Consider the following 25,994-nt stretch of genomic DNA (forward strand, 5'->3'; position numbering starts at 1 on the left):
TTTTTGAGATTCTGCCTTGAAATTCACGCCAGCGGTAGCGCAAAATTTCGTACCCTTCCACTTTCAGTCTCTCCGTTTACCTAAGCATGGAGTAATCTGGCCCTTATTGCTACTATTTTTGGGGTGTTTTACAAGTGTTCTAGGTGATTTGACCGGAAATTCTAAAGCGCGGGTGATTTCGTGTTGGCGGGTGATTGACAATGCGGTACATTTCAGAACGCGTTTGATTGGTGGATATTTGACATCCAATCACTTGGATTGCATGTGTGTCGTTTACAATGAAACTTGGCTTTTTTGTCTGGAAAGCCTGACCGGGCGAAGCTCCTCGACGTTCTATATTGAACAAATTTAAAGGTTTCAAGCGTTGAGTTTGGTAATAATTGGACATTTTGTGATTCAGCATATAGCGGATAATAACGAGGGATCATTCGTCTAGAATGATGTGAGGCGAGTGGAATTCTTTTGGGAAATAGGAACTTTGCTTTCGAAAGGATTTTACGCGAAAATTGGATTGAGACATTTCACCTACAACGTGATGGTTTATAACGTAAGTTTTCTTCCTCTTGTTTTATGTTCGATGATGTGTAACTTATCAGAGAATTTAAGTGAATAATTTATTGTATAGAGCTAGTTTCGAAAGGTTCTGGCGCTTTGAATTTCAAAGAGTTAGAACTGTGGTGTAATGTTGCGGGCATAAGCGCTCTTCGCTTCGACTTTCGCCAGCCGCGGCGCGGTTGGGCTTTGAACTTCAATTTGCCTCTTTGTAGTTATTTTGTAAATTGCTTCCAAAAGTACCCAAAGCGGGTTTTATTGTAGCATTGTGAGAAGTTTCTGACCCGTGTATACCGTTAGGAAGACATATAAACATAGCGGTGACTCGTATTTAAAGAAAAAAATCTGGGATGATCTAAGGTTCCGAGCTATCTCTCATGCATGTAGTTTGAGAGATCGCATCAAAATCACTGTATATTTCGCTATTTTAACCTCGCCATCCTTTCCTCTAAGACTGTTTATAAAATTTCGATAGCCATTTGGTGACGTCTTAGCTTCAGTTGTGTCCTGAGCCCAGGTAAGACGGCACACACAGGATTTCAATTTGTCTTTGTGTTGGATCAGGAGAGAGTTGTAAACAGTTCTCGCGGGGATCTATCAAAATGCTTTGTGTTCGAAATGCGTCGTAAAATTTCCGAGTACCCAGGCTCGAATTGACTTTTCAATATTTCCCTTTGCACGCGTGATTAGTTTTCCTTCATTACCAAAATAGTCTTATTGCAGTCTTATTGAAGTTTAATATTGTGATCACGGACTCAAAGTTTGCAATTTTCGCTATGATACACAGAATGGCAGTAAGCTTACTTATTAAAATAGGCCATTGTGTCTACTGCTAGCAGCAGTAGATCTTAAAGAACCGTCATAAATGTACGAACGACTAGGTTAAACTAAATTATTTAAAGAATTTTGTGGTTTCTAGTTGGGTTATCACTCTAAAATACGTTCAATTTTGATGCCTAGGGATTTTGAATTACTGATCAAGCGTACCGCTTCTTATGCAAATATCGAGACTTTCCCTTGCTCCTACTAGAAAATAATTTTAGTATCGGCTTTTTAATGCTAATTCGTTAATCATGTCCACTGCTTTCTATCCACGACCTTGGCCAGCCTCTCGTCTCATTCCAGAGTGGCATAATGAGTAAACTTGCGGTACAAATTGTAAGAGAAAACGGTGCTGATAAAGGCAACCTGATTTGATTTGCATCACAGACCTGCTTTTTTGCTAATTTGCATTTTTGCGAAGTGTGTCTGTTGCGATTGCTGAAGTATTTGTTTTATCGTCAATATTGAGGTCACCGGGAGTACAGCTTTCTTTGAAGACCCCTGTATTTTGATCCGTATTGCTCTTCAAGTTTTAAATTTCTGAGGAATAGTTTGGCTATTGTTTGCTAGTAAGCGATCAGATCGCGCGTGCAGCGTTGTTTGCCCTTATCGAAAAACCTGTTTAGAGCGTCCAGTCGACAATGAATGAGTAATCTTTTAGTGAAAACTAAACAGTACTTCATTATTGTCGTATGCTAAGGTATTGAAGACTAAAACAGTCCCGCCAAATACTGAAAATGCTCATCATAGTGATTGAAAGTTTAGAAGGCCTTCAAGTTTGTTTTCCGCGCACAGACACGCAGGTTTCTTTGCGACCGATCTTTTCAATTTCTAATGACTAGTCGCTAAAAAAAGTAATTAAATGACACTGCAAAATCTGAACCCTCAAGTTTATTTAGGGAAGCGTATTTTGTTGACAGCTAAAATTTGAGTATCTCAACTTACGAATGGTTAATCAGAGAAATCGCTCGACCTCAACCCGGATTTTTGTTCAACTTACCATTTGGATCAAAAGAAATGAAACAGAAATGGAGAAGAAAAACGTTTACCTATTTTCGATCATCAGGAAAACGGGAAGTCGTCAGGGTATAATTTCCATCAGTGCGAATTTCCAGCTTTCTCAGTAATCAATTATTGTGGCGTGACAGCTTTAATTTATATGGCGGGATTGAATGAGGAAACAACGTGCATTAATGACTTGCTGTTCCGATGATGTTTATTTCAAAAGGAAAATATTACACGTTTGAATATTTGGAAAGTCTGTGTAGTCTTAACTTGAAAAAGTCTCCTCGTCTTATCATTTTATCAATAACATGGAGATAAAGCATGTTACCTTTTCAAACGATGGTGTTGAAAGAAATCTTGAGTCAAAACACAAGTCGTGATATTTGTTCTGGCTTAATACATGTTATTGGGCCAAAGGCAATACAATAGTTATTGCATGATTTGATCTTTTTCCACTCTTGTTTTCCACTTCTGGGCGGGAACTATTTAAAGTTACAATTGAATGCTAGTTGTACATGTCCTTCTGGATGCTGATGCAAACTTGTTTTTGTTAGTAAAACGTCAGGAACAAAGATAATTTCCTGGTCATGGTAATACAGAGTGAATTTGTCCTCACAGATTTGCTGACACAGGCAAAATATTATGACATCTGGAATTTTTCTTTGTCAAACACCTACTTAACAAGCTTTGATATTGTCATTCCTTTCATTCTTTATAATGTAACTCCCTTCTTAATTGTGTAATCTGTGTTTCATTCCAAAATGTGTGTATAGGTACATGTATGTATCCTATGTAAGGGAATCAAGCATAACAATGACATGCACCCTTGAGTGTTGTTTTCCTGTTTTTTTTTTTTCCCCCTCTACAAGCTTACAAACTATGTTAATAACTTATTGGGCATATTATGACCATTGTGTTCCCACACAATGAATCTTTGTTGGAGTTGACACATAAATGAAAATTCTTTTCCATCAGGAATTAAACTGACAGAGAAGAAAATTCATGCGTTGAGACAGATTGATTACATGTTTATAAATCAGCTATTCTTTCTCCATGACCTTGCTTGAATAGAGTGGATAGAGGATTGAAATAATTAGAGGACATTGATAGCCTTTAACTTTGATCACCATTTTCTTAAAGATTTTTTACTATGAAAAGATTTCTGATATACTATACATCGTAGAAGGGCTCAATAGTACACTGGATACACTTTCCACGTGCCTTAATGATGTTCAAATTTTTAATCTTGGCCTATGATCTTTGATAACTGTTGTTTCAAATTGTGAGTGTCAAATATACAAGAACTGTTGATTTTCATGTGCTATGTTTCTTAATTTATTTTTAAAATCATCTTTTGTTGAAGAATGTTTCAAAGTTTTTCAATTGTTCTTTGGTTTGGTGGATTATGCTCATAACAGATTTTCTGACAAGAGGTTTCAAAGGCTTATACGCTATAAAATAAGATGCTTAAAAATTTTTTGTAGTACAATTTTGTTCTTCATATGATAAAAACCTTGTTATCCCTGGAAACCTTTGGAAAGCAATCACATGATTGACACACGCCTTGGACTTGGTCCCAAATATTTTTTCTTGCAATTAAGAATTGTTCTGGTGTAACTTATTTTTTATGATGTTCTATTGTATGTCTTTCACAAGTTAAAGGAAATGTCCAAAAACTTAATAAACATTCATGTATGTCAAGATTCAGTTCACTGTCTTACTCACTTTGACAAGTTTTTTTCCAATGTCACTGAAAAAGTGGAAATGAAACTTGGCTCAGTGGGGTACAGTGAGTTTCACAGCGAGGTTTATTTGAAGACTTGACTACATATTAAATGATACAGTTGTAACAGCTGACTTGAGCATACATCAAGAGAACCAATGAGGCCCTGCTTTACCTTAACTTGCGTGGCTGTGAATCAAGAAATGTTTTAAATGTTGGTCAAATGTAATGCATTGGAGTACTTTTTAATGAGATCAAGTACAGGCATGTTCTTTGGAAGTGCTTTGTCTTAATTCACTGATGATCAGACTCTGTTTGCACGCAACTGCATCATGAAAGGTGAATAGCTAATTGGAATCCTGTTATGTTGCAACTGTAAATTTCTTTATTTAATTATTTTAAAATACTGTGCAGTTCACTTTTATACATACTGTTTACAACACATACCAATGTCCAATACAGTCAGTTGAGCATTGATCTTTATCAGGATGTCAACATTAATTTTGTTTGTTAGTCTCTTTTAATACCTTTATCAGAAACAGTCTGGGTTTTTTTAATGTTAATCTATTTTCCAGAAATATTTGTGGATGGCAGTATTGTAACCACACATGCGCATGTTCCTAGCTTAAGAAAGTTCCTCCACCTTTTTGGTCAAAATGTTAATGACATTTCTTTAATCCTTTTCTGAATTGTCATTTCAGGTACACATGCAAAAATTTTTTTTGCATGTAACCAAAACTGATATGAACCCATTTAGCTTGCTAATATTTTTAGATGTTCTGTATAATTTGGAAGGTCACAGTTATTATGAAAAATATTACATTTCTTTGATATTAAATATTGTGCAGTTGAATTCATTCAATTAATTTATGATGGAAGAGGCATGGTCTTTTTCAGATATTCTTTTAGGTTAATCTCATAAGTTGAAAGGAGTTGGCGAAAGGTCTCAGCATTTCATGTTCCTTTGCAATATTAAATTGAATATTGTAAAGCACCTGTACCATTCTTGTTGTCAATCATTTTTGTACTGTTGATTATAAAACAGCTGGTTTATCATCATGAACCAATCAAGGGAATTCCTATTTCTGAGGTTAATGTAAACATGTCAGTTACCCATCGTTTTCATGTAAAAACTGTGAAGAAATGTCCAGAGCTTTTTATGGCAATTTAAATTTGAGTTAAAAGGTTTTGTTTAGAAATTAAAACATGCAAATGCATGGAATGGTGAATTGTCCAAAGTAAACCTTCATTTTTGGTTTTATTGTTCCATGGGTATAGAAATGTGTACAGGTTCTGGGTCTTTCAAAGATGTTTGTGAGTAATTAAGGTTTGGTTTGGAATAACAATTAACGTCAAGAATCACTGGCTTGTGAGGTGAAATATTTTAATTTTATATATTTTTCAGCTGACAGGACCCTGGCTAATTAACATTTAAATGTCAAGTTAACCCTATCATGATATTCCATTTTTCCTTACATTTGATTAAAACTTGAATAATACTTTGTTGGAAAAAAAAAACAGCAGTTTCAACTGCAGTTTTGTAGAGTGTTACTTTATAAGCAAAGATTGCTTGTGGTTAAAAGCCAGCATGATAGGTGTAAAAAATATTTGTTGATAATAATTCATCCACCCTTCTATGATGTAGCAGCTGCTTTCTCTTTTGTTTGGATTTTTTATTCCATTGTCTTTTGAAGTGGTTGCTATGACACCAGTTTTGTAAGGAGTCTCTTTGACACCTCTTTTAAAGGAAATTCAAATGTCTAAATAAACCTGCTTTAAGTTGTATTGAAACAGGAATAATCATAATTTATTACTTTTTGAAACATTTCATAAATTTTGTCTTCTAAAGATGGAAATCATACCAAAACTACATGTCAGAAAGAAAACACAAACAGGAAATAAACAAAACCAAATTAATGGGACGTAGAATTAAATTTAAAAAAATAGAATAATGCTTTGACCTTTTTGTTTCACACTGTTCCTGCATGTAAATGTACATGTATGTTGTTTGTCGGAGCCATTGTCAACATTGTCTCCTAATGCTTTGCTGTAGTTGATGGGACACATGAAGAAAATTACACATAAACATGTTTACTCAGAAAAGTGGATATTTATTATTGTACCATAGTCATATTTGAATAAAAATAGTTCTAAACAGCAAAATAACCGTTAAAGGAAATCATAAGCAAAAGTGCAGATTACATAAAGAATGGTATCGAATCTTAATTAGGTTCTTTAGTGGGTTGTGCACCTCAGAGAAATCATGGTGGGGCCATGCTATTAAGGCCAACCATGCCTGACTGGTGGGCAGTAGAATTAGCATCAGAATGAAAAATTATTCATGGAAACCTATTAACTGCTTGTCACCAATGCCTACATCCTTTTGAAGGTTTCTGATCCAGAATGACATTTTACCTGATGGGCCAAATATAGGCCTGTCTATCTTGCCCTAAGCAAACTAGTTATGGGAGTTGTTTGTTTAATTTTTATCTTTTAGGTGCACAGGTAGGGTTCCTGTTTCCTCTTTTTTTTTTTGTAAGTTTTGCTTAAGTTTGGTTTTCTGAATTTATTTTTATGACCATTATTATAATCTTAAACAAAGGAAGATGAGAAATTGATTGAAATTGTTCAGAAAAGGTTTTTCAAAGCAAGTTAAAAATTTGATCTGCAAGCCCAGAGTGTTTGGCTTGTGCTCATGTCAGTGGTGTTGTTAACGTTGTTTATTGGATTACCTAAGTTGTCGTAATACTTGAATATGATTTCATTGTTGAAAGATACAGCATGGCTGTTTGTCTGTGTGATAACACGTGAATTGCTCTCAAAACTTATTTGCCTAAGAGTTAGATGTGTCTGCTGTCATAATCACACCCTGCAATTAGTAGCTGAAGACTTGGCTGAAGAGTTGTTAAGAGTTCCACTATTACACCAATTGCCTCCTCCCTCCTGATAACAAGAAACATATTTATTGAAATACGGGGACGGGGGGTGCCAGTGTGTTGATCATCAGGTATTTAATTTTATTGATAGCACTATGTTAAGGGTGTCCATGCATGCTTTTTGAAAGAGTTGATAGTGTCACTGACCTAGAATTAAACATTTCATGCCCACTGGTCTGAGACAGTGAGCTCAAACAAACCTGTTAGGGGGGCTGATGCTTGGTAGGGAATCTTAGCACTGTGTGTAGAATTTTTTTAAAGATTTCAAATAGTTTGTGTCAGGTTTTGTTTGTGGACCAGGGGCTGTAAGTAGTTACATGTTTATGTGAATGGGAGGGGTTGGTTTTTGTGTACAGGTGGTTGTCATGTTCCATGTACCTGCATTGGTTTGACTTGTTCTTATTGTCAGTCATCAGTTTTGAAAAAGCCTCAATTTGCACATGGGCACACAGGCTTCTGGTTATTAAATCTTAATGATGTGTCTAGCACTTGGTTCAATACTTGAAATGCATGTGCAGGGAAAATAAATTGCTGTTATTAACACCTAAAGGCATAAAATTTTTAAAATGGCATTTTCTTGGTGGTAATTTTTGCATAAATGGTAACTTTTTGTCTAAAATCCAGGTTACTCTCTATTATAAATTTTCTCAGATGCTAAAATTGAAACTGTTAAATAAGTAATGACTGAAACCCTTAAAACATAAAATTTTTAAACCTAACCAAGTGTTCTCATTACTCTGTTAGCTCTATCCCAAAGCTCATAACACTGAGGTGTTTTAACAAGTTTTGGTTACACTGAAGACTCGCAACTCTGTGGTATTTTTGGAAACTCTTGTGTCAGTATGGGGGATTTCCCTCTAAATGGTTTGGGGGACTTCACCGGCAAAAACATGGGTGACTTGGATGATGGACTTTTCTATGGAACAGCAACAGCCCAGAGTCAACCATTGGATAACCAACACCTCAACCAGAACAGTAAATGGACCTTTTTTTACTTGACATATTTTAATCTTGATTAATTTTGAACTTTTTAATATTAACTTAAAATGTCTTGAATCCAACTACTGTTAATATGACTCTCGTCAAGAGCTGCATTTAAACTCCTTAACATGAATATAGTCAAGTTACAATCAACACCACTATATTTAACAAGATGTTTTTTTGTTTGGCTAAAACATTGTCAGAAAATTGCTATTATTTTGACATAGACCAAAGTTTTTTTTTGCACCCAGGCATGTGGTCAAAGTGGGCTTTCAGTTCACAGCAATTTTCTTATAAATTAAAGTGGGTAGAACATCAAAAAAAGCCTCTGTGAGAATTAAATTGAGCTTGTTTTGGTGGGTGAATTGAACCTTGGTAACAGTTTACTGACACCAGTTGACTTAACATATATCCTACAGACAAATTGATAAAGATAACCATTACATTAAGCACAGGAAATTATAGAAATGTAGTTTTAAGGATTATATAAAAGGTGCAATGAAAAGGTTTTAAACAATTATAATCATTTGTATAAGGGTTTTGTCAATTAGATTGACTGTAGTTTTTACACTGATTTTCCTAAATGAGCGGCTTAAGGGTTGGATTAGAAAACAGGCTGCATTCACAAGGTGTATTTACCAAATTCATTGTTCTCTTTACTGTTTCTTTGGTGTATAAATCGCATGTAAATTGTACAACTGTGTGTTGTAATTTGAGCTGAAATAGTGGTATTTAGAGCAGCTTTTGTTTCCAGTTTTGCTCTTTATGAGACGTGATACGGTTGATAGGTTTACTCCATAGGAAAAAGATGTTTTGAGTGGAGCCCAGGAGAGTCTTTGTTTGTATAAAAAAGTTATCAAACAGAGAGGCTGCTTTCTTCAAGGACCACAGAGCAGTTTTCTTGAGGAGTGTGAATTGGGTTCTGTGGGAGAGCACTACTGTTTTCTTAATTAATTCATCTTTTCAAAAGAGGTACATGTGGAAGTCTATGTGGTGGACCAAAGACAAGTATTGAATGGGGATGGAAGACAATGGAATTGCTTGTGGTCTTTGAATAATTAAGCTCCACTATTGAGTTGGTGGTAACAAAGACCATGCAATAGCTTGTGCGGTTGGCCTTTTATTTTGACTCTGGTTTCTTTTTCAACTGGCAAGGTTACTTTGAACAATTGTACAGAATTTAAATATGGCCTCTCAAAAGTGTTTACTTTCTTTTCTGTTAGTATCAGTTCCTCTGTGTCTTTGAAAATTTAGCTTATTCAAACATGTTGGAATTAAGCTTTGTTTGCATAATTTTTCATGGGCTGTGAACTCTTAAGTCCTCATGCAAATTTGCCCTGCTTGACAACATACAGCCTGTATATTTGTTGGGGCATGCAGGGTGATTTGTGTAGTAAATTCATAAGGTAGGCATGCGAGTTTTACCTTAGCATTTTTTACAACTTAATTGTTCAGTTTGTTTCAAAATCTGTGTTGCACACGTTAAGTAGGTGAGGGTTAGTTTTAGGGAAGAAGCTGACCCTGTATACATGATATATTGGCAGATCGGAATCAAAGAAGTCTTTGAAAGATTTTGAACTGTTAGGTTCCATGCTGACTTTGTAGTGTATGTCTAAAGTTGAAAAATTGAAACCAATACTAACATGATGGCCATTTATAAATATTGCCACTGGCAAATTATGTTGAGATTTGGTTGCTAATTATCAACAAAGATTACATGCTTTTTGGATGGGTGTTTAATTACATCTTAACTTAAGTTCCTTTGTTGGTAATTTGGTATATGTAATTATGATGCCACAAGAGGGAAGTGTTGTTTATCAGATCAAAAGGAATTAATCAGAGAACACTGTTTTAATGGTTTTCACACCATTGTTAGCACAAGAAGGACAAAGCAGAGTGTTTGCACTTTCATTTTTTGACTTAATCTCACAGCCCTAGCTAGCTGCACTGATTACTTGGAGATTTGTTTAGTACATTTTGGAAGATATGTTATGAAGGGTAGTTGTGTTCAGAATTTGGTAGAATATTTATGTCACTAGGTAGATGAGCATGGCTACTAGTAAGACCCCTCAGAGTAATCTGGGGACATTGCACAGTATACATAATTTAAGTTACTTTGCATGAAGTATACTGTGGTCCACTTTCACAGTAATCTACCTGTTCTGAGGCCAGTCACTCAAAGGGTGGACAACGCTATCCAACAGTTTAATTACTGTCCAGTGGGGAAGTCTTTAGAAAGGGTTTTGTGCTATTCAGTGAAAATAAATTTATCTTTTGGAAGGCATTATCTACCCTACGAGCAACTGGGTCGTGGAGGGTTGAACTGATAAAGCCCTTGTGTGCAGCACCCAGAAGTAGACAGGGTCATGATATTTCCATTTGTGTTTTTAAAACTCCCTGTAAGCTCTATGTATTCCTAGAAGTGACTGGGCTCAGGTATGCTTTCTGCCACTTGAGGGAATCTAGTATGAAATACAGTAAAAAGTGTTAGGTTTAAACTCTGATGAATCAGTGTTAGTGATACTCCTGCATGCATATTAGCAGAACTAGTAGAAGCTCCTCCTTCCTCCTAAGGTGGAAAAGATAACTCATCATCATATCCTCTGTGGACCATAATTTAAGAATATCTTTAAGTTGTTAATACTGTGAATATAAGAAAATCACATTTTCTGTAGGTGCTGGAATGAGCCTGAGCATGGAACGGCACATTCAACAAACTAATGAAAGACTCCAGTGTATAAAACAGCACCTGTCCTCTCCACAAGGATTTCAGACTTCTGCAAGAGAACTTCTGGAATGGTGTGGGGATGTACGTGCTTTTCAACGAGCATTTGAAAGCAACTTGATGGGATGTCTCACGGTAGGCATTGTTTTATCAGTTTGGTTGTACAAACTGGATAGTCAATCTTGCAGTTGTAATAATTAAGCCTTGTCCTTTGGGCATGAAGGCGTGAACTCATGGAAAAGTGGTACCTGTAGGCATTAGCCTATATTTGGTGAAAAACCATCTTTGTATATTTGTCCCTTGATATTACCTGTTCTGAGGAAGGAAAAGTTTTGCAAGAGCAAGGGTCAGGGAAAACTGTGAAATTTGAGGAACAGATAATGTCCAAGAACAAGCATATTTTTTGTGCCATATTTGCTTATTTTCTTTCAAAACATTTTTTGTTTTATATGGAGAAAAAAATGTTTGAATAGCTAACTGTTTACTTTGTTGGAAGTTCACCCTTTGTGTGGTTTCTGGTGCAATTTGATAAACAATGAAATTTGTACCTACTGTAGAAACAGCAAAATGCTCTCTTGTTGAATGGAATTTTAAATGAAAGCTTTAATTGTACTCCACACAGGATTTAAAATTTGGAAAATATTAATTAGAGAATATTCCAGGATAAATACGTTTTAGCTGGGGCAGATTTGTCCACGTGATGCATTTAGACCAATTGCAGGAGAGCAAAAATGTGTCGGTGATGGATTGTAAATTAGGGTTTTGAGTTTAAGTTTCAAGTTTGCTAATTAGATGTGCTATACTTGTCTAGCTAAATCTATATTGTGCAGATTGTTATGTACCAAAACTTTGCAATTTACTGTTGTGTAGGTTGTGAGTCAAGTTGCAGCCAACCCAGGTTATGATTTGGATTTAGGTATGTGCACCAGTTTTGCTTCCTTCATATTCCTCTGTTTAACAACACTGATAATTCTGCATTCACCAACTGCAGGGGATATTAGGATGATTGGATTATTTAACATTTCTGAAGAGTGATTTATCTCAAGTACTAATCTGGATAGCTTATTTTCCATTCTGCATACTCTGACTTGCTTTCAATGAGCCATTCTATTTAATTTATACAACTGATTACAGGATAAGTTTCATATACAGTTCTTAACCCACCAAAAGAGTGAGTTTGTCTAGAAGGACTCTAAATAATCAGTTAAATACTGACCATAGATACACCTGGAACTTAAGGTTTCTTAGTGTTGTGCATAAATTCAGACACAAAAATTCTAATTTTAATCACATTAACCAAAAGCCTCTGACAAATTAATTAAAAGTGGTTTCATGGCATGGAGATGTGCATTTCAAGATTGACCACAAATCTACTTTGTGAAGTCTTATAAATTTCCATTTTTTAGGTTATCGACTCCTGGCTGTTTGTGCTGCACACAGAGACAAGTTCACCACAAAGTCAGCTGGTAGGTACCTCCATCTTTATCATTAAATATACTTTGTGACACCTTAGGATAAAACAAGAATAATGGTTGTAAAGTATTTTTAAAGCCAAGGAAACTGAAATTTCAATGGAAAGTGAGGTATTATTGAATAAAGAGCACTATGACTCATTTGTTTTGTCAGTCTATATTGTTTTGTTGAGGCACTTGTATGAGTATTCCTTGCTACAATTTTTTATGGGGAAAAGGAAGCTTTTAGGGGAAAAAGAAAGGTTGTTGTAGGGCTACTGTTGGCAAATTTAGTATTTATTTTATAAGGGAAATTCTCTTTTCTAAGATTCATTTTGGGAAAGAGTCAGAGATTTTTAGTAAGTGACAATGCCAAGCAATGTTTTAAAACTTATGATTCTGGTGTGTAATATTTAAAAAAAAGAATATTAAAAAAATCAGATGAGATTGTAGAGCTTATTATCCTTGTACCAGCGATGGCCAAGTTTTGTTGTGCATGCACGACTGGCTCATGATGCAATATCTTATGGTATAAAATGTGATGCACACAAATTAATTTTGTGAAGAGCTGTGAAGGTTGAAATCTGGTTTGTGTTTGTTGAGGGATTAAGGTAGCAGTTGCTAGGTGGAAAGTTAAACTACTTTGTGTAGGATTAGTATATTAAACAAGTGTGGTGAAGGTGGGCTGGTGTGGGAACAAGGTCATAAATTTGCGGGTGGGAAGACTGAAAGAACATGCAATCATTTCTTGGAGTTTTGTGATGGGTTTAGAGTAAAAAAATAAAACTAAGGTGCAGGTTCTGAAGCACAGTGTCAGTGTACTTGACTATGAGATTAGGCTCACTTTTACACTGAAATTATCTGGTGGACATAATCTTGCATGTTCAGTTTTACTTCTTGCAAAATATTTTCCCGTGTTGTATTGTGAAGGTGACTAAACCATTGAAATCACAATGGTAATGTTGACTTCATCAACAAAAACTGTCAAGAAATATTGTCATGGAAGTGTCTTCTTCTTCTTTTTTTTTTTAACATAAGATGTCAAACTTGAGTAATATTCACAGCTGTGAAAACCAAAGCAGTATTTATACATGAGCTGTTTTTGTTTTCTTGTTTGATGTTAAATGGATCAAAGTACTGGTTGTTCATAAAGAAAACTATTGAAATGAACACTTAATTAGCCAAAAATGGCATTATTTATATTTGCCCTCTGCAGATTCCCAACCTAATATTGCTACATTGTATTGATCATGTCTTATTCTCAGCTATGTTAGGTGTTTGGTGTGAAGATCTCGGCAGACTTCTCTTACTTCGGCATCAAAAGCAGAGAAATGTTGATACTCAGAAGACAGCAGGCTACCCCACAGCACCAGGAAACAAGCTTGCTCAGATGAATCAGTTGAACCCAATGAATCAATTAAGTCAGCTCTCAAACAAGTAAGACGCTTGTTGGGTTTTTTAAAACTAATTTTTTGTGTAGTCTTGCACTTTGAAGTGTTAGATTGTTCTTGTGTTCATTAACATCATAACTGAGTATTTTAACCTTCTATTTGCTTACTGTGCCACTACCTTTTGCTGTTGCTGATCCTTGAGGGCTGCTAATAAATGCTTGTTGGTCTCCTGCCTTAAAACAGTAGCAATTAAACCAGCTTTGAACACATGGTCTAGTTTACCTGAATTAATTACTCTGGATTTGTTTTGAATTCATTAGGCATCAGCTTGAAATCTCTTGGCAAGAGAATATTCAACAGGTTTTGTGGTGTCCTCTTAGTTTCCTTTGCTAAAATGATGATCTGAGTAACAAATTGATTTTAAGCTTGTGAACTTAAAGGAATTTGAGTTTACAACTTCTGCTTCTGTGGAAATTATTGCCACAGAAATTTACATTTTTGAAGATAATGTCCCTAGAGATTAGTCACTGCATTTGATATCCCTGCATAAGAAATCTCTCTTACCTCAAATTTTTTATAAACCAAGAATTTTGCTCCAATTATTAGTAATTTAACTGTTTGCCAATTAATAAAGTAACCATGCAGTAAATTTGATTTTGTGTGAAAAGGCTTAACTACGAGACTCAGTGTGTCGCAATACTAAGTTGAAAAGACCAATATTTTTACACCTTTTTTAATTTTAGATATTATGAAAATTCAGAAGTGATTTCTAGAGTTTTCGGAAGTTAATACTGATATTGATTAAAAAAGGCTTGATTACTTGAGGTCTAAACATCCTTTTTCTATTAACATGGTTATAAAGAACACTGGGTATACTGCCCTTGCAATTTTTTTTTTATCTCAGAAGGCTGTAACTGTTTAATGCCTCGACAGTCATGAGATCCCCTAAAGTGTACTGCTTGTTTTCCATGAGGAGAATAAGAGCCCTCTATGTTCATTTTAACTTTGCAAATATCTAAGCACTGAATGGTTCATTGTTTTTTGTTCTGAATCAGTGATGTTGTGCAAGAGGAATTGTTTGAGCAGCTAATTTCCTGTTATCAGCACATCAATTGAATATCACTGGCCAGGGGCAATATTTTATTCAAGATGTGTTCTCAGTATGTACTTACTAGGATAAAACAATTGTCCTTAGGTCAGTTCCCACACGTAAGCAATTGACCCAAGGCATAGATATCTGACAACAGTGCTTAATATATAACTCTTATATTACAGTGATGCATCGACTGTCATGTGGCCACAGAGTACTCAAGGTCATGGCCAACAGCAGCCGTCACTATCTGTGGTGACAACAGTTTGGGGTGTCACGTCCCCAATGACTAATGGAACAGCAAACATGACACATGATCCAACCAATCCAGGAATTCCCACCACAAACACAGTTAATTCTGTGGGACATCCCTATCTCTCAACTTCTGCAAATCCAAAGCAATATGCACAATCAGGTCAGAATGAAATTGTGTTTTCTCTGTGTATACTAAGAAATTAATCACTACTGATACCTTCCTAAATATTATGAGGCTTTTGGGGGATATGTCGTCAAATGTTAAGGTTTTCAATTGGTTTTATTCACTCTGTTTAGTGATGGTGTACGATATCAAATTCATTTCAAGTGGCTATGTTCAGTTTAATTGCGTGTACCTTTTCAATATCATGCTTGTGGCAATGAATGTTTTAAGGTAGAATCATTATTATCCACTGAATGAATTTAATCTCTATTAGATAACAGTTAGGAAATATTGCATTCTGTAAGGGATAGCAAGTAATCTTCAGTATTATGACTCAGTAACTCCCAAACTTGCTTTAAAATGAATTCTTTTAAACATAATATTAAGGCTTTCAATAAGAGTCAGGGTAGATAAAAATGTTTAAGAGTAAGTAGAGAACTGAGTATGTGTTCCTAATAAACAAATAAATAAATTAAATTGCTGCCATGCACTTTCAAACAGAATTAGAGCAAGTTCCTTATTTGCTTTTTCATGAATTGATCTTGGCTCATTTTAAGCTTGTACTTTGTGATTACAGTTTGGTACTAGATTTAAACTTTGGGGTAATACTCAAACCTAAAAAGGTGGTGGAAGCTTGTCAAATAGCCAGCAGAATTCACAGGCCAACTGCCCTAATAGAAAACCTTGCAAACTTTCAAACTATCCCGTGAAAGTGTCACCAAATACTAAACTTACAAAGTTGTTACTTGACTGGACATGACAGCACAAGGAAATGCATGGAAGCTTTAAATGAGGTTAACCAATCAGAGCTTGATTGTAGGGTTTGATTTAAAGGCAGCCCATATTTTTTTCCCAATTTCACTTTGAAGTTGTGCATTATCACTAAAATCTAGCTTTGCCTCTTCAGCTCAAGAAGAAGCGGGTAATGTGCTGAAAAACATTTGTAGCAACTAAATGTATTGAGGGATAATGTAAAATTTCTTTGTTATCTGTCTGTAAAAAGGGGGTTACCCAGCAAGACCAGGAAGCAGGCTTCCTCAAGAGACAACACAGCCTGTAGCACAGAACTACATGCAGCGGCAAAACAGCTTCCCTGCCACAGGAAGCACACCCAGTGTTCCTCCTGGAAGTAATAATTATTACTCGCAACAAAATGCTGGTCCACCTAATGCATCACCCTTTCCACAGCCTGCTGCCAACCCAGCTGCTGCTGCGGCTGCAGCTGCTGTTGCTGCAGCAGCTGCTACAGCAACGGCAACAGCCACAGCAACTGCCACTGCTGCACTTCAAGATCAGCAACAAATGGGTAAGTGAAGAAAACAGAAAACTCAAATTTGATCCTCTAGGGTAACAAAGCTGTAATATAGTAACATATGGGGCAGGAATGGAAGTGATTTTGCCACAGGCCAGAAAAGTTTTGCCATTTTGCCAGCATACTCAGAGACTCAGAAGTTTTAATTTGTTGGAGTATATATAGTGCCTACAGCATTACACTCTTTGAAAGTTTGATGGGCAATTTTTGAAGGAAGCCTTTACTTAAGATGTTTCTTTTGGGTTTGGTGTTAGCCATTCCACCATGAATTTCCCCTTGACTGATTTTTACAAGTCATTTGAAGATCTGTGTTTGTAATGATCACAGATGTATTGAGAATATCCTTAAGGAGGTTCTGATAAAGTGTTGCTTATAAATTTCTACATACACTCTGTTTTCCTAGTTTTTAATGAATTTGGGATCCTCTTTGCATTTTCCCTACAGATTATGGTTTCCCTCCAGGGCAGAGCCAATATGGTCCCAACCAAGCCAGCCACCCGCAACACCCTCCCCCACCATATCAGCGCAGCAACTTCCCCCAATATCCACAGCCATTTGGACAACAGCAGCAGCAACAACCCGGTGCCCAGCAGGGTATGCAGAAACCCAACTCTGGGATCAGCCGCACTCAATATTTACAGGATTACATGATGAGAAAACAACAACAGCAGCAACAACAGCAATTGCAACAACAACAACAGCAAATGCAACAACATTACAAGCAGCAGTATGCTGGACAATATGGGGTAAGGTGTACTCTTTTTTACTTTTTGTTCTAATGCTTTGGATGATGAAATTTAGCTAACTTCATACCTCTTAACCATTATGTCACCTACACACTTTTGACTACCATAAATAATTTAGCTTTAGAAGTGTCCTTGGGTATAACACACAAGGTGAGTTGGCATAGAAAATGCCCCTTTAAATATTTGTGGTGATGAAGCTGCTCTTTGTATAACTATACCAGCTCATGAGAAATTGCATATTAAATTAAATCATCATAAAGGTTTTGCAAGTTTTCACTTGTGAATGTGTGATAGCAAATGTCAAATGATATTTTAAATGTTTGTTTATTCATCATTCCATGATGTATAAAATAAGTGCATGCAGCCTTTCCATCTCCTTGATTGCCCCTTAAACCATTTTTTTTTGGTGTGGGATTACTGTGTAATTGTTCAGTTTTGAAGTTCAGTGGACCAATAGGGTGGAGTCATAGGCAAAATGTACTTAGAAAGTGCTAACCCCCTGTATGACTGTTATTCTTTTGTGCAATAAAGCCATCATGTGGTTTTTGTGTTCAATAAATTTATTTTCCTTTTCAGCAACAGGGTGGCTATCAGATGCCTTCTTCATATCAAGCACAGGCTGGTTATCAACAACAACCAACACCTCCTCCACCCTATACACCAAGTATGAGCCCCATGTCACAGATGAACCAACAGATGGGACACATGATGCAGCCAAACTCAGTCAACCAATCAATGGGGCAGATAAACCAGCCAGTTGGACCACAGATGGGCCCGCAGATGCCACCAATAGGTCCATTAAACCAGATGTCTCAAATGAGTCCCATGAGTCAAATGCCACAAGTGCCACAAGGTCCTCAGCTGCCCTCAGTGGGGCAGATACCCCAACCAGGAATGTACGGCCCTCATCTGCCACAACAGGGGCCACGACCCATGCAGAGACGACGCAAGAGTACACCCCAGTATCCTAATGCTACAATGGCAAATGCAATGTCACCGCCAGTCACACCAGGGGCAATGCCAAGCCCTTACATGAGTATCAGTGATGCTGCCCTGAATCCATCAAACTGCTATGACATCAAACCCCAAGTGGTTCCTAACACTGCTTCACCACAAGCTTATGAGGATGTCAAGCCCACAAGGTTGAATAGTAAGTGAGATAAGTCCCATATTTATTTTCTTCTTTTTACAAATAGATCACCATTGAATTGTGTGTATGTTGTTGAATATCACCATTTCAGAGTCCCAGAGCCACTGGCAGTTCTTTGTAGGCTTTTACAAATATTATCACAAATAACAACATTTGTTTTAGTTAAGCAACTGGCAGTCCTTCCTAGGCTTCTACAAATATTATCGCAAATAACATCATTCCTTTTAGTTTAGAACAATAATTTTTAACAGACCTTTTTAGCTGTGCAGACAGTTGCAAGGTACATTTGTGCAAAGTTGGCTGAATTGCGGTCATACTATTTTGCAATGAACTTACAATGTAATTTGAATACTCCCTGTTGCATATTGTCTTGGTATTGTGGGTTACACATACTCTGTAGATGTCCGCTGGCACTTATTTGCAATCAGCTGTAGGGCTTTGATACAAATACCATTAGCTTTAAATTTGTCATTCCTTCTTTAGGAGCTGACTTTATTACAGTAACACAGATCAGTCTGTTTAACACAGTTTTTTTATGTATTCCTCTCTGTCATTATTAGGTGAAAACGATGTCATAAGATTGACATTTCCTGTAAGAGATGGCATAGTCCTTGCTCCCTTTAGACTGGAGCATAATCTGGCAGTCAGTAATCATGTGTTCCATCTCAGGGACTCGGTCCATCAGACACTAATGATGAGGTAATGTTTCATTTTTAATTATTTACTTTTTATCCTCTTTGACCCTCTTTTGAATTCCAGGAGGAACCAGTGTTTTATTTTCTTCAAATATAGAATTATCAGGGACAATGTCAAGCAAATAAATAAATTAAAAATTTGACTAAGGAGTAGAATCTTTAACTATGGTGTAGCATGGAATTTTTTAGGACTTCTAATTTGTGGATTAGCCATTTTTTTCCTTTTGTTTAGAGGGGAAAAAGTTTTGGGATTGAGATGAATTAAATTTTTGTTGGAAAGTTATTTTTACTATTTTTTGATCAAGTATCAAAACACTTCTTGGGAAATGTGTCATGTTTTCACCTTTTTTGAGGGGGGAGTGGGGTGGGTGGGGGAAACTAAATTCTGTAGGGACATGTTTTTGTAGATCAAGGGTTATCCTTTAAATAAAAACCAGAAATATTTTCATTATATATGGTGGGGCAGATTTAGCATTTAGATCATGAGACTTAAGTGTTAAAAGGGCTCACAAAGTCGTTATTCTAGGAATTATGTGCAAGGCATGGGAAACAAGGAACAGTGGGTGTTTTATATAGAACTTGAAGGTCTTTCTTAAGAAGAAGTTAAATGTGCAAGAGTGTAAAAATTTGAGAACAAATTTTTCCTTTCCAGACCTGATCTTGAGCTTCAGTTCAAATGCTACCACCATGAAGATAAACAGATGTATACAAATTGGCCACAGTCTGTGACTGTCAGTGTGAATGCCAACCCTCTTATTATTGAAAGGGTGCGTTAAAATCAGGAGTTATATTTTATTTTTTTTAATTTGTTACTAATGTGTTGCTGAAATAACCATTCCATATAGATGTGTCTTTGTTGGTTTATTGATTAACTAAAACCCAGTAGACCCTTGTATGAATGTGTTGTTGGTGTTAAACTAGCAATTTGATAAATATATATTTTTGAATTTATTTATTTATTTTGTTACAGCAAGGGGACAATAAAACTTCGCATAAACCTCTTCATTTGAAGAATGTTTGTAAACCAGGAAGGAACACAATACAGATTACAGTCACAGCTTGCTGCTGTGTAAGTAACATCAACATTTCGATCATTTGGTATTCTTTTTCTTATGATAAGCATTATTATTTACGAAACTTGTTTTTAATGTTTATCCTTTCAGTCCCACCTCTTCGTTCTTCAGTTGGTCCACAGACCTTCCGTAAGCTCAGTTTTACAAAGCTTGTTACGTAAAAGACTTCTTCCAGCAGAACACTGTATCACAAAAAGTGAGTATTGCAAATACTTGCTGCTGTACCTGATGTTTGTTTTGTAGAGCTTGTGACTGGTTTCCAGAGCTGAAAGGCTTGCATCAGGCATTGTATTCTTTTTCAAGTACCACGCATTCATTGCTAATTCAGATATGATCTTCTTTGATCCACAGTTAAAAGGAATTTCTCGTTCAGTTCTTCTGCTGCTGGCGGCACAGACGACAGTGTAGAGCAAACGGCTATCAAAGTATCGCTTAAATGCCCCATCACATTCAGAAGGATAACGTTACCAGCCAGAGGCCATGATTGTAAACATATCCAGGTATGTAACTTATACGTATGCTTGGCTTACAGGGTTTTGTTTAACATCTTGAAATCCATCTGATTACATTATGTTTTCCAAGGTAGAATAACAGCAAACAGTTCAGTATGATAAAGTGTGGCAATAGGAACATGGTGTATGCGTGTACATGTACTATTTATCAAATATGAGACCGAACCATTACAAATACCCTGAATCCAAAGTCAAATACCATTTTCTTAGACTTGGAATGTCTGGCTGTCGTCCAGTTTACTGAATTCGCAACTCCAATCTGTTTTTTCCATAGTGTTTTGACTTAGAATCGTATTTAAGGCTCAACTGTGAAAGAGGAAGCTGGAAATGTCCTGTTTGTAGGTGAGTGCTTTAGAAGTTACTGTTATTGTTGGCATTTTACTTTTGTTTCCCCTGTTCTTTTTGCGAGAGCTTAAGCTACTTTTAATTTGATGCAAATCGTTGAAAATATTCATGTCATAGAAAGGAAGTTTTACATTGTGATAAAACTCCAGTTGTATCAATTCAGTCGATGGGATTCATGTGCCCGAGTGGTTTCCCCATAGTTATAGATCAGAGGAAGTCGCAAGGCTATTATAAAAGCATTTAAACTGTTTTATTTTATTTTCTACCATCTTTAACTTTCCTCCTGTTTTTTTTTAACTCTAAACTTAATCTATTTTCAATTTTTTCATTTTTCAGCAAAGTTGCACTTCTTGAAGGACTCGAAGTGGATCAGTTCATGTGGGGCATCCTAACAACGTCCAGGTGGTTGCTATAGTTACCATTTAACAAAAAATTGATCGGCGACGTGCACCGTTTTTACACAGACAAATTCGAATCTAATGCAGTTAACCAAATGAAAGAATATTATTTATCGTTTTGGAGAATTTTAAATTAAAATCCTCTAGGTAGTTATGATGTTGATAAGACTGCTGTGTTGTTGATCATAGAGCATTCCACATTAACCGTAGCGACTTCTTTCTATTTCAGCTCTGATGTGGAAGAAGTAACAATTGATCCAAACAGTCAATGGAAGCCTGTTCCTGTTAAACAGGAACCAAAAGATGACGAATGTCAAGGACCACAGCCGGCTAAGAAGGCTCGACCGTCTCCTCCTGACTCGTTACCGCTCTCTGGTGTTAGGACACCCACATCACAAATGTCCAGCAGTAGTGGACACTACTCGCCTTATCAAACGCAACCACCGTCTAACCCTGGTATGGGTGCACCTACTCCTCCTGGACGGACACCCCCTGAGTCTCACAGCTCATCAGGTGGAAATCAGCTGCAAGAGCATAACGCTAGCAATTCTGCAACGACGCAACCAGCGGCATCTACGCCCAGTGGTGAGTGACTGAGCAGTGTGCTGTTGAGAACAACATTTATTATATGCGCTTTTATGGTACTTTGTCTTTAATTTTTAACCTCTAAACGCATTCTAATTCAAGAGTGTCTTTGTTCTACTTCCTTAGGTGAAAAGATGACACCCAGTCCAGTCACTAGCCAAGCCACGACGCAAAGCAGCAACCACACTCGAGGTCCCGCCACTCCTCAAACTCCAGGGAGTCATACAAATCCAAAAGGTGCTGCTGAAAGAACGCAGCACTCGTCAAGCCTCTCCCAGCCGCCCGTGTCAGGGAATGCTGATAGCATTGCCGCCGACCTCGAACACGACAATCTTCCGGACGATTTTAACTTTGGTGTTCTGGAAGATCATGGCGGAGGAACTGATGGAGTGGAAGGCGCTTTAGACGTAAGTTGATATCCGGGGGGAAGTAGATTATTCTTTACATAAACTAATTTTCTTGTTTAATGGACTGTTCATATGACAGTGACAGCTGTGAGCGTAAATCGTTGTTCTGCTCTGAACCTCTCCAAACCTTTGGTTTGGCGTTGGGTTGTTCTGCATGCCTGAAAGCAAGTTATCACTCTAACTGCATAAGTGCGCGCAAAAACGGGTCATTTTCGTCGTTATGTCAGTGCTGCTTGCATGTACGAAGGTCTAAGGATCGGAGGTCAACATTGGCCATGCATCGTATTCTGACGTTGAGTGTGGTGACAATCTTATAGGTTTTACCTGGAACCCTCGACCCAGAAGAGCTTTTCAACTATCTGACGCCGTCCGACCTTCCCAGCGAAGATATCTTGTCCATGTTCGAGTAGCTTTGTCATGGTGATGTCGTTCGCTCACAGGAAAGATTCATGCTAGAAATATTTTACTTTGCTGTACTTGAAAATAGAGCGAATAATTTGTATTGAAGGGGTAGGTTGAAAGACCTCTACGTACTTTTTTTGTATAGTACAAATATTCTCAAGTTTACGTAGTTAAACAAAATTGATTATTGCTATAATACATTACTATTTGGAATGTTTTCTGTTTTTCTAGTGAAGTTTTGTCCTTACTTTTATGTGTAAACCCTTTTCAATTTTCATACTTCCTTTTGTGAGTAACTCTTTTTTTTTCTTATCCATCACTTCGGTTTCGTTTCGTACTATAATCTGATGTAAGGAGCAAGGAAAATTTTCTTGGTTGCGGCAGTTTTTTATCCTGGATATCTTGGCGGTTTGTGCTTTTTTACAGGCTGTGTAGTCAAAGCTATATTAGTGTCGTGGTGTATGTATAGTGATAAGGAAGCTATGATTTGGGTCAAACTCAAGCTGAAAATTTTATCTAACAGAGTACTAAGAAAGAGAGGCCATTTCCGTTGTGAGTCACACAAAGTACTCCACTTTGCACCTTGTACTCCTCAAGTGCGGGTGAAAGACAAAGAGAATTATTAATCATTCCAACATTTGGAATTAGTTCGGTAAATGCTATAATATATGCATAAATAAATTAAATGGGGCATGTAACCCTCATTGTGTACAAGCATAGAAATGAAGTAGAAGTATTCTTTTTCGTTTTAATTAGAGGGATTTATAGGTTTTAGTTACACGTAGGTAGCGCCATGACAGAAGTATTAGAACAAAATGTAGTATTGTGTTAATGAGATTTATCGTAGTAATGATAGCGTTTAGGTATATTATCTAGAAAGGGACACGCATGATACTTGTTTCATAATCTCCTCTACAGAACATTCCTTCGTGGAATAACGTTGACCAAGTCGGTATTCTTCTTTCTTTCTTTCTTGGGATCTCGACTTTTAATTTTTTTTAACTGTCGGTTTTATTATTCACATCAGTCAAGAGTCTTTCGCCTGATGAAATATTTTACCACGTTTTTTTATTGTATTTTTATAAGTACGAGGTACAGTTCAGTATGAGCTTCTCATTTCTGCACTTCTATGTTATCACTCTCCTAAGAAGGACTTGACTTTTGATGACCCGTTGTTGTCAAAATGGAAGATTCAAGCAAAAGATTTGTCTCGAGAAGCGTCTTTCCTGTCTGGCAGTTAGTACAAATTTCTCGAACTTTTGTGTGCACATTCAAATCTTACTTTCATCAAACGCTTGAGCCATCCAATTTCTTTTCCCGTGTGAACATTCAAAAACCTGTTACGAATTTGTCTTCCTTTCAAACCATTTCTGTCCTGCAGTATGAACAGTAACGACTTGTCTTTCACGAATTGGTTGACAGTTTTCCGTCTCTTCTTTTTTTTTCCACATTCTTTTCTGATTCATAATGTTGCAAGAGCTCGAACTTTACTTTCTTTTCCAGTCACAATTTTCTTTTTCCTTTGAAAACTTGCTTCAGATTGTTCGGGTAGCATTTATTTCAGGGAGAATACTTGTAAGCAAATTAATTTATTCAGATTCCAGGTAACATGATGTGTATTCCTTAGCCATTTCTAAGTTCAGAGACAAAATAAAACATGACTAAAAAAGTATTGCAAAGAGAGTCTGGGCGAAGACTGCCGACGGTTTGTGCGCGATTGTTTCCCCCGTACGACTTTCAGATTTAAGAAGACGTTATTAGACGTAGTTGCGCTTTATTTGGTGGCATTTATGTCATGCTGTACATAAAGTGAACATGTATTTATATATCTATAAATAATGTATATCAAAATATGATCTAGTCTTTGTAAATACTCGTATGGAACGCATATCTGGAAAAATGAGATAGTTGGTTGGTAAAAGCCGCATTTCTGTTACTGTCGTTGTTAGCCTTTAGCCCAAGATGTTTCAAAATGTTAGGGAAATACTTTAATTTATAGTAGTGCCGTAGTTCGCAGATTTATTTGGATAACACATCAAGTACTGGCTACGAAATGAGCACCACTCCAAAACCCCGTCTGAATCCACCGTAATAAGATTGAAGTGAGTTCGGAAATCTGTCATATTATTCTCTACTTCTACAAGCGACGCCGGACATTTTATGACGATCGTTTTCAGGGAAAAATGTGTTCAATGTAAGTTCGAGATTATAAGCGAAGTAAATCATTGTCATCTCTCTTGTAGTATCGATAGCATAGTAGATTTTATACCTATTTATAACTTAGAGTGTACAACTACAGTTCTGTAGGAGAGAACAAATTCTTACGAAGAAGGCTACGATAGACTTATTAAAGCCGCCTGTATGTGTAGATATTCTATATCTAAATTTTATAAGAAATAAAGGTCATTCAAGTCTTATTGTTGTTCACTATTGGATTTAGAGCAGTGGATTTTAGTGTAGTTTGGACCCACTGTCGCCCTTTACCCATTACTCCGATGATGTTTCGAAGTAATTTCACTCTGACGAAGGACCACTGCTCGAAACAGCTTTAGAAACTCTTCAAGGTGGCAAATTCTCTACTCAGTTGATTAAACCAGATTATCTTGTAATAGCCCAACCGACGCCTCAAAACAATTTCTTTGGAAACCTACTCTTAATTTATACTTCGATGACTTGATCGGTGTACTATATTTCTCGGGGGATTAGTGAACAGGTTAAAAGTATTAGTTTGTAAGTTGTCTTTACTCGTAAATTACCTCGTGGGTAAAAGATTGAAATTTTATAAATTTATTTGTTAACCTTGTTAAAGGCGTGAGGTCACGATATCGGTTTGATTTTCCCGTCTGAACAATAATTAAACATAGTACTGGGAAATAGGAGTATTTTTGATCGCAACAATTGGAACGGCGGAATTATGGAGTTCTTGCCTCTATCTTATCCTTTTCAATTGTAAGTTTCAACCTTTCAATAGTTATAATCCTGAAGAGGTACCTCCAGTTATCGAAAAAACAAGCATAGCAGACATAGCCGGTAGCCTGGTCCAATATCAAAGAATTCGTACCCCTTTATTGACGTCATATTAGTTTGCGAATTAAAATTCGAGTGCGGCTTTAGCGGCGGGTGTTTTTAATTAAACTTGCCATAAAAAACCCTAAGTTCTAGCCAAAGCGTGGCTTTGCAAATATTTTCGTAGAAAACATTGTTGAGGGTAAGGAGATGTCTAGGAGAATAAACGTGACTGTGACCGGCTATGGGTCGCAGATCTTTATGTGGCT

At 36.7% G+C, this 25,994-nt stretch overlaps 1 protein-coding gene across 7 annotated transcripts in view; it reads left to right on the top strand.

Moving 5' to 3' along the window:
• The window catches only part of LOC131768999 (zinc finger MIZ domain-containing protein 1), a 39,180-nt gene extending 14,069 nt beyond the window's left edge, over positions 1-25,111 (top strand). For 3 of the 7 annotated variants that reach the window (XM_059084719.2, XM_059084718.2, XM_059084720.2), the window contains exons 3-20: positions 10,695-10,879; positions 11,615-11,660; positions 12,151-12,210; positions 13,461-13,632; positions 14,862-15,091; positions 16,098-16,400; positions 16,851-17,152; positions 17,729-18,302; positions 18,863-19,001; positions 19,650-19,764; positions 19,968-20,066; positions 20,161-20,266; positions 20,422-20,570; positions 20,857-20,924; positions 21,264-21,332; positions 21,555-21,910; positions 22,037-22,317; positions 22,635-25,111. In XM_059084719.2, coding sequence (XP_058940702.1) covers positions 10,695-10,879; positions 11,615-11,660; positions 12,151-12,210; positions 13,461-13,632; positions 14,862-15,091; positions 16,098-16,400; positions 16,851-17,152; positions 17,729-18,302; positions 18,863-19,001; positions 19,650-19,764; positions 19,968-20,066; positions 20,161-20,266; positions 20,422-20,570; positions 20,857-20,924; positions 21,264-21,332; positions 21,555-21,910; positions 22,037-22,317; positions 22,635-22,727 — 3,347 coding nt within the window. In that variant the 3' untranslated portion in view covers positions 22,728-25,111. Of the gene's footprint in view, positions 1-298; positions 548-7,782; positions 8,014-10,694; positions 10,880-11,614; positions 11,661-12,150; positions 12,211-13,460; positions 13,633-14,861; positions 15,092-16,097; positions 16,401-16,850; positions 17,153-17,728; positions 18,303-18,862; positions 19,002-19,649; positions 19,765-19,967; positions 20,067-20,160; positions 20,267-20,421; positions 20,571-20,856; positions 20,925-21,263; positions 21,333-21,554; positions 21,911-22,036; positions 22,318-22,634 lie in introns of those variants that run through there. The other 4 variants (XM_059084715.2, XM_059084717.2, XM_059084716.2 and 1 more) reach the window with 4 other exon arrangements.
• The last annotated feature ends 883 nt before the right edge of the window (positions 25,112-25,994 follow it).

The sequence above is a fragment of the Pocillopora verrucosa genome, chromosome 1, assembly GCF_036669915.1.
Source record: "Pocillopora verrucosa isolate sample1 chromosome 1, ASM3666991v2, whole genome shotgun sequence".
Lineage (NCBI taxonomy): Eukaryota > Metazoa > Cnidaria > Anthozoa > Scleractinia > Pocilloporidae > Pocillopora > Pocillopora verrucosa.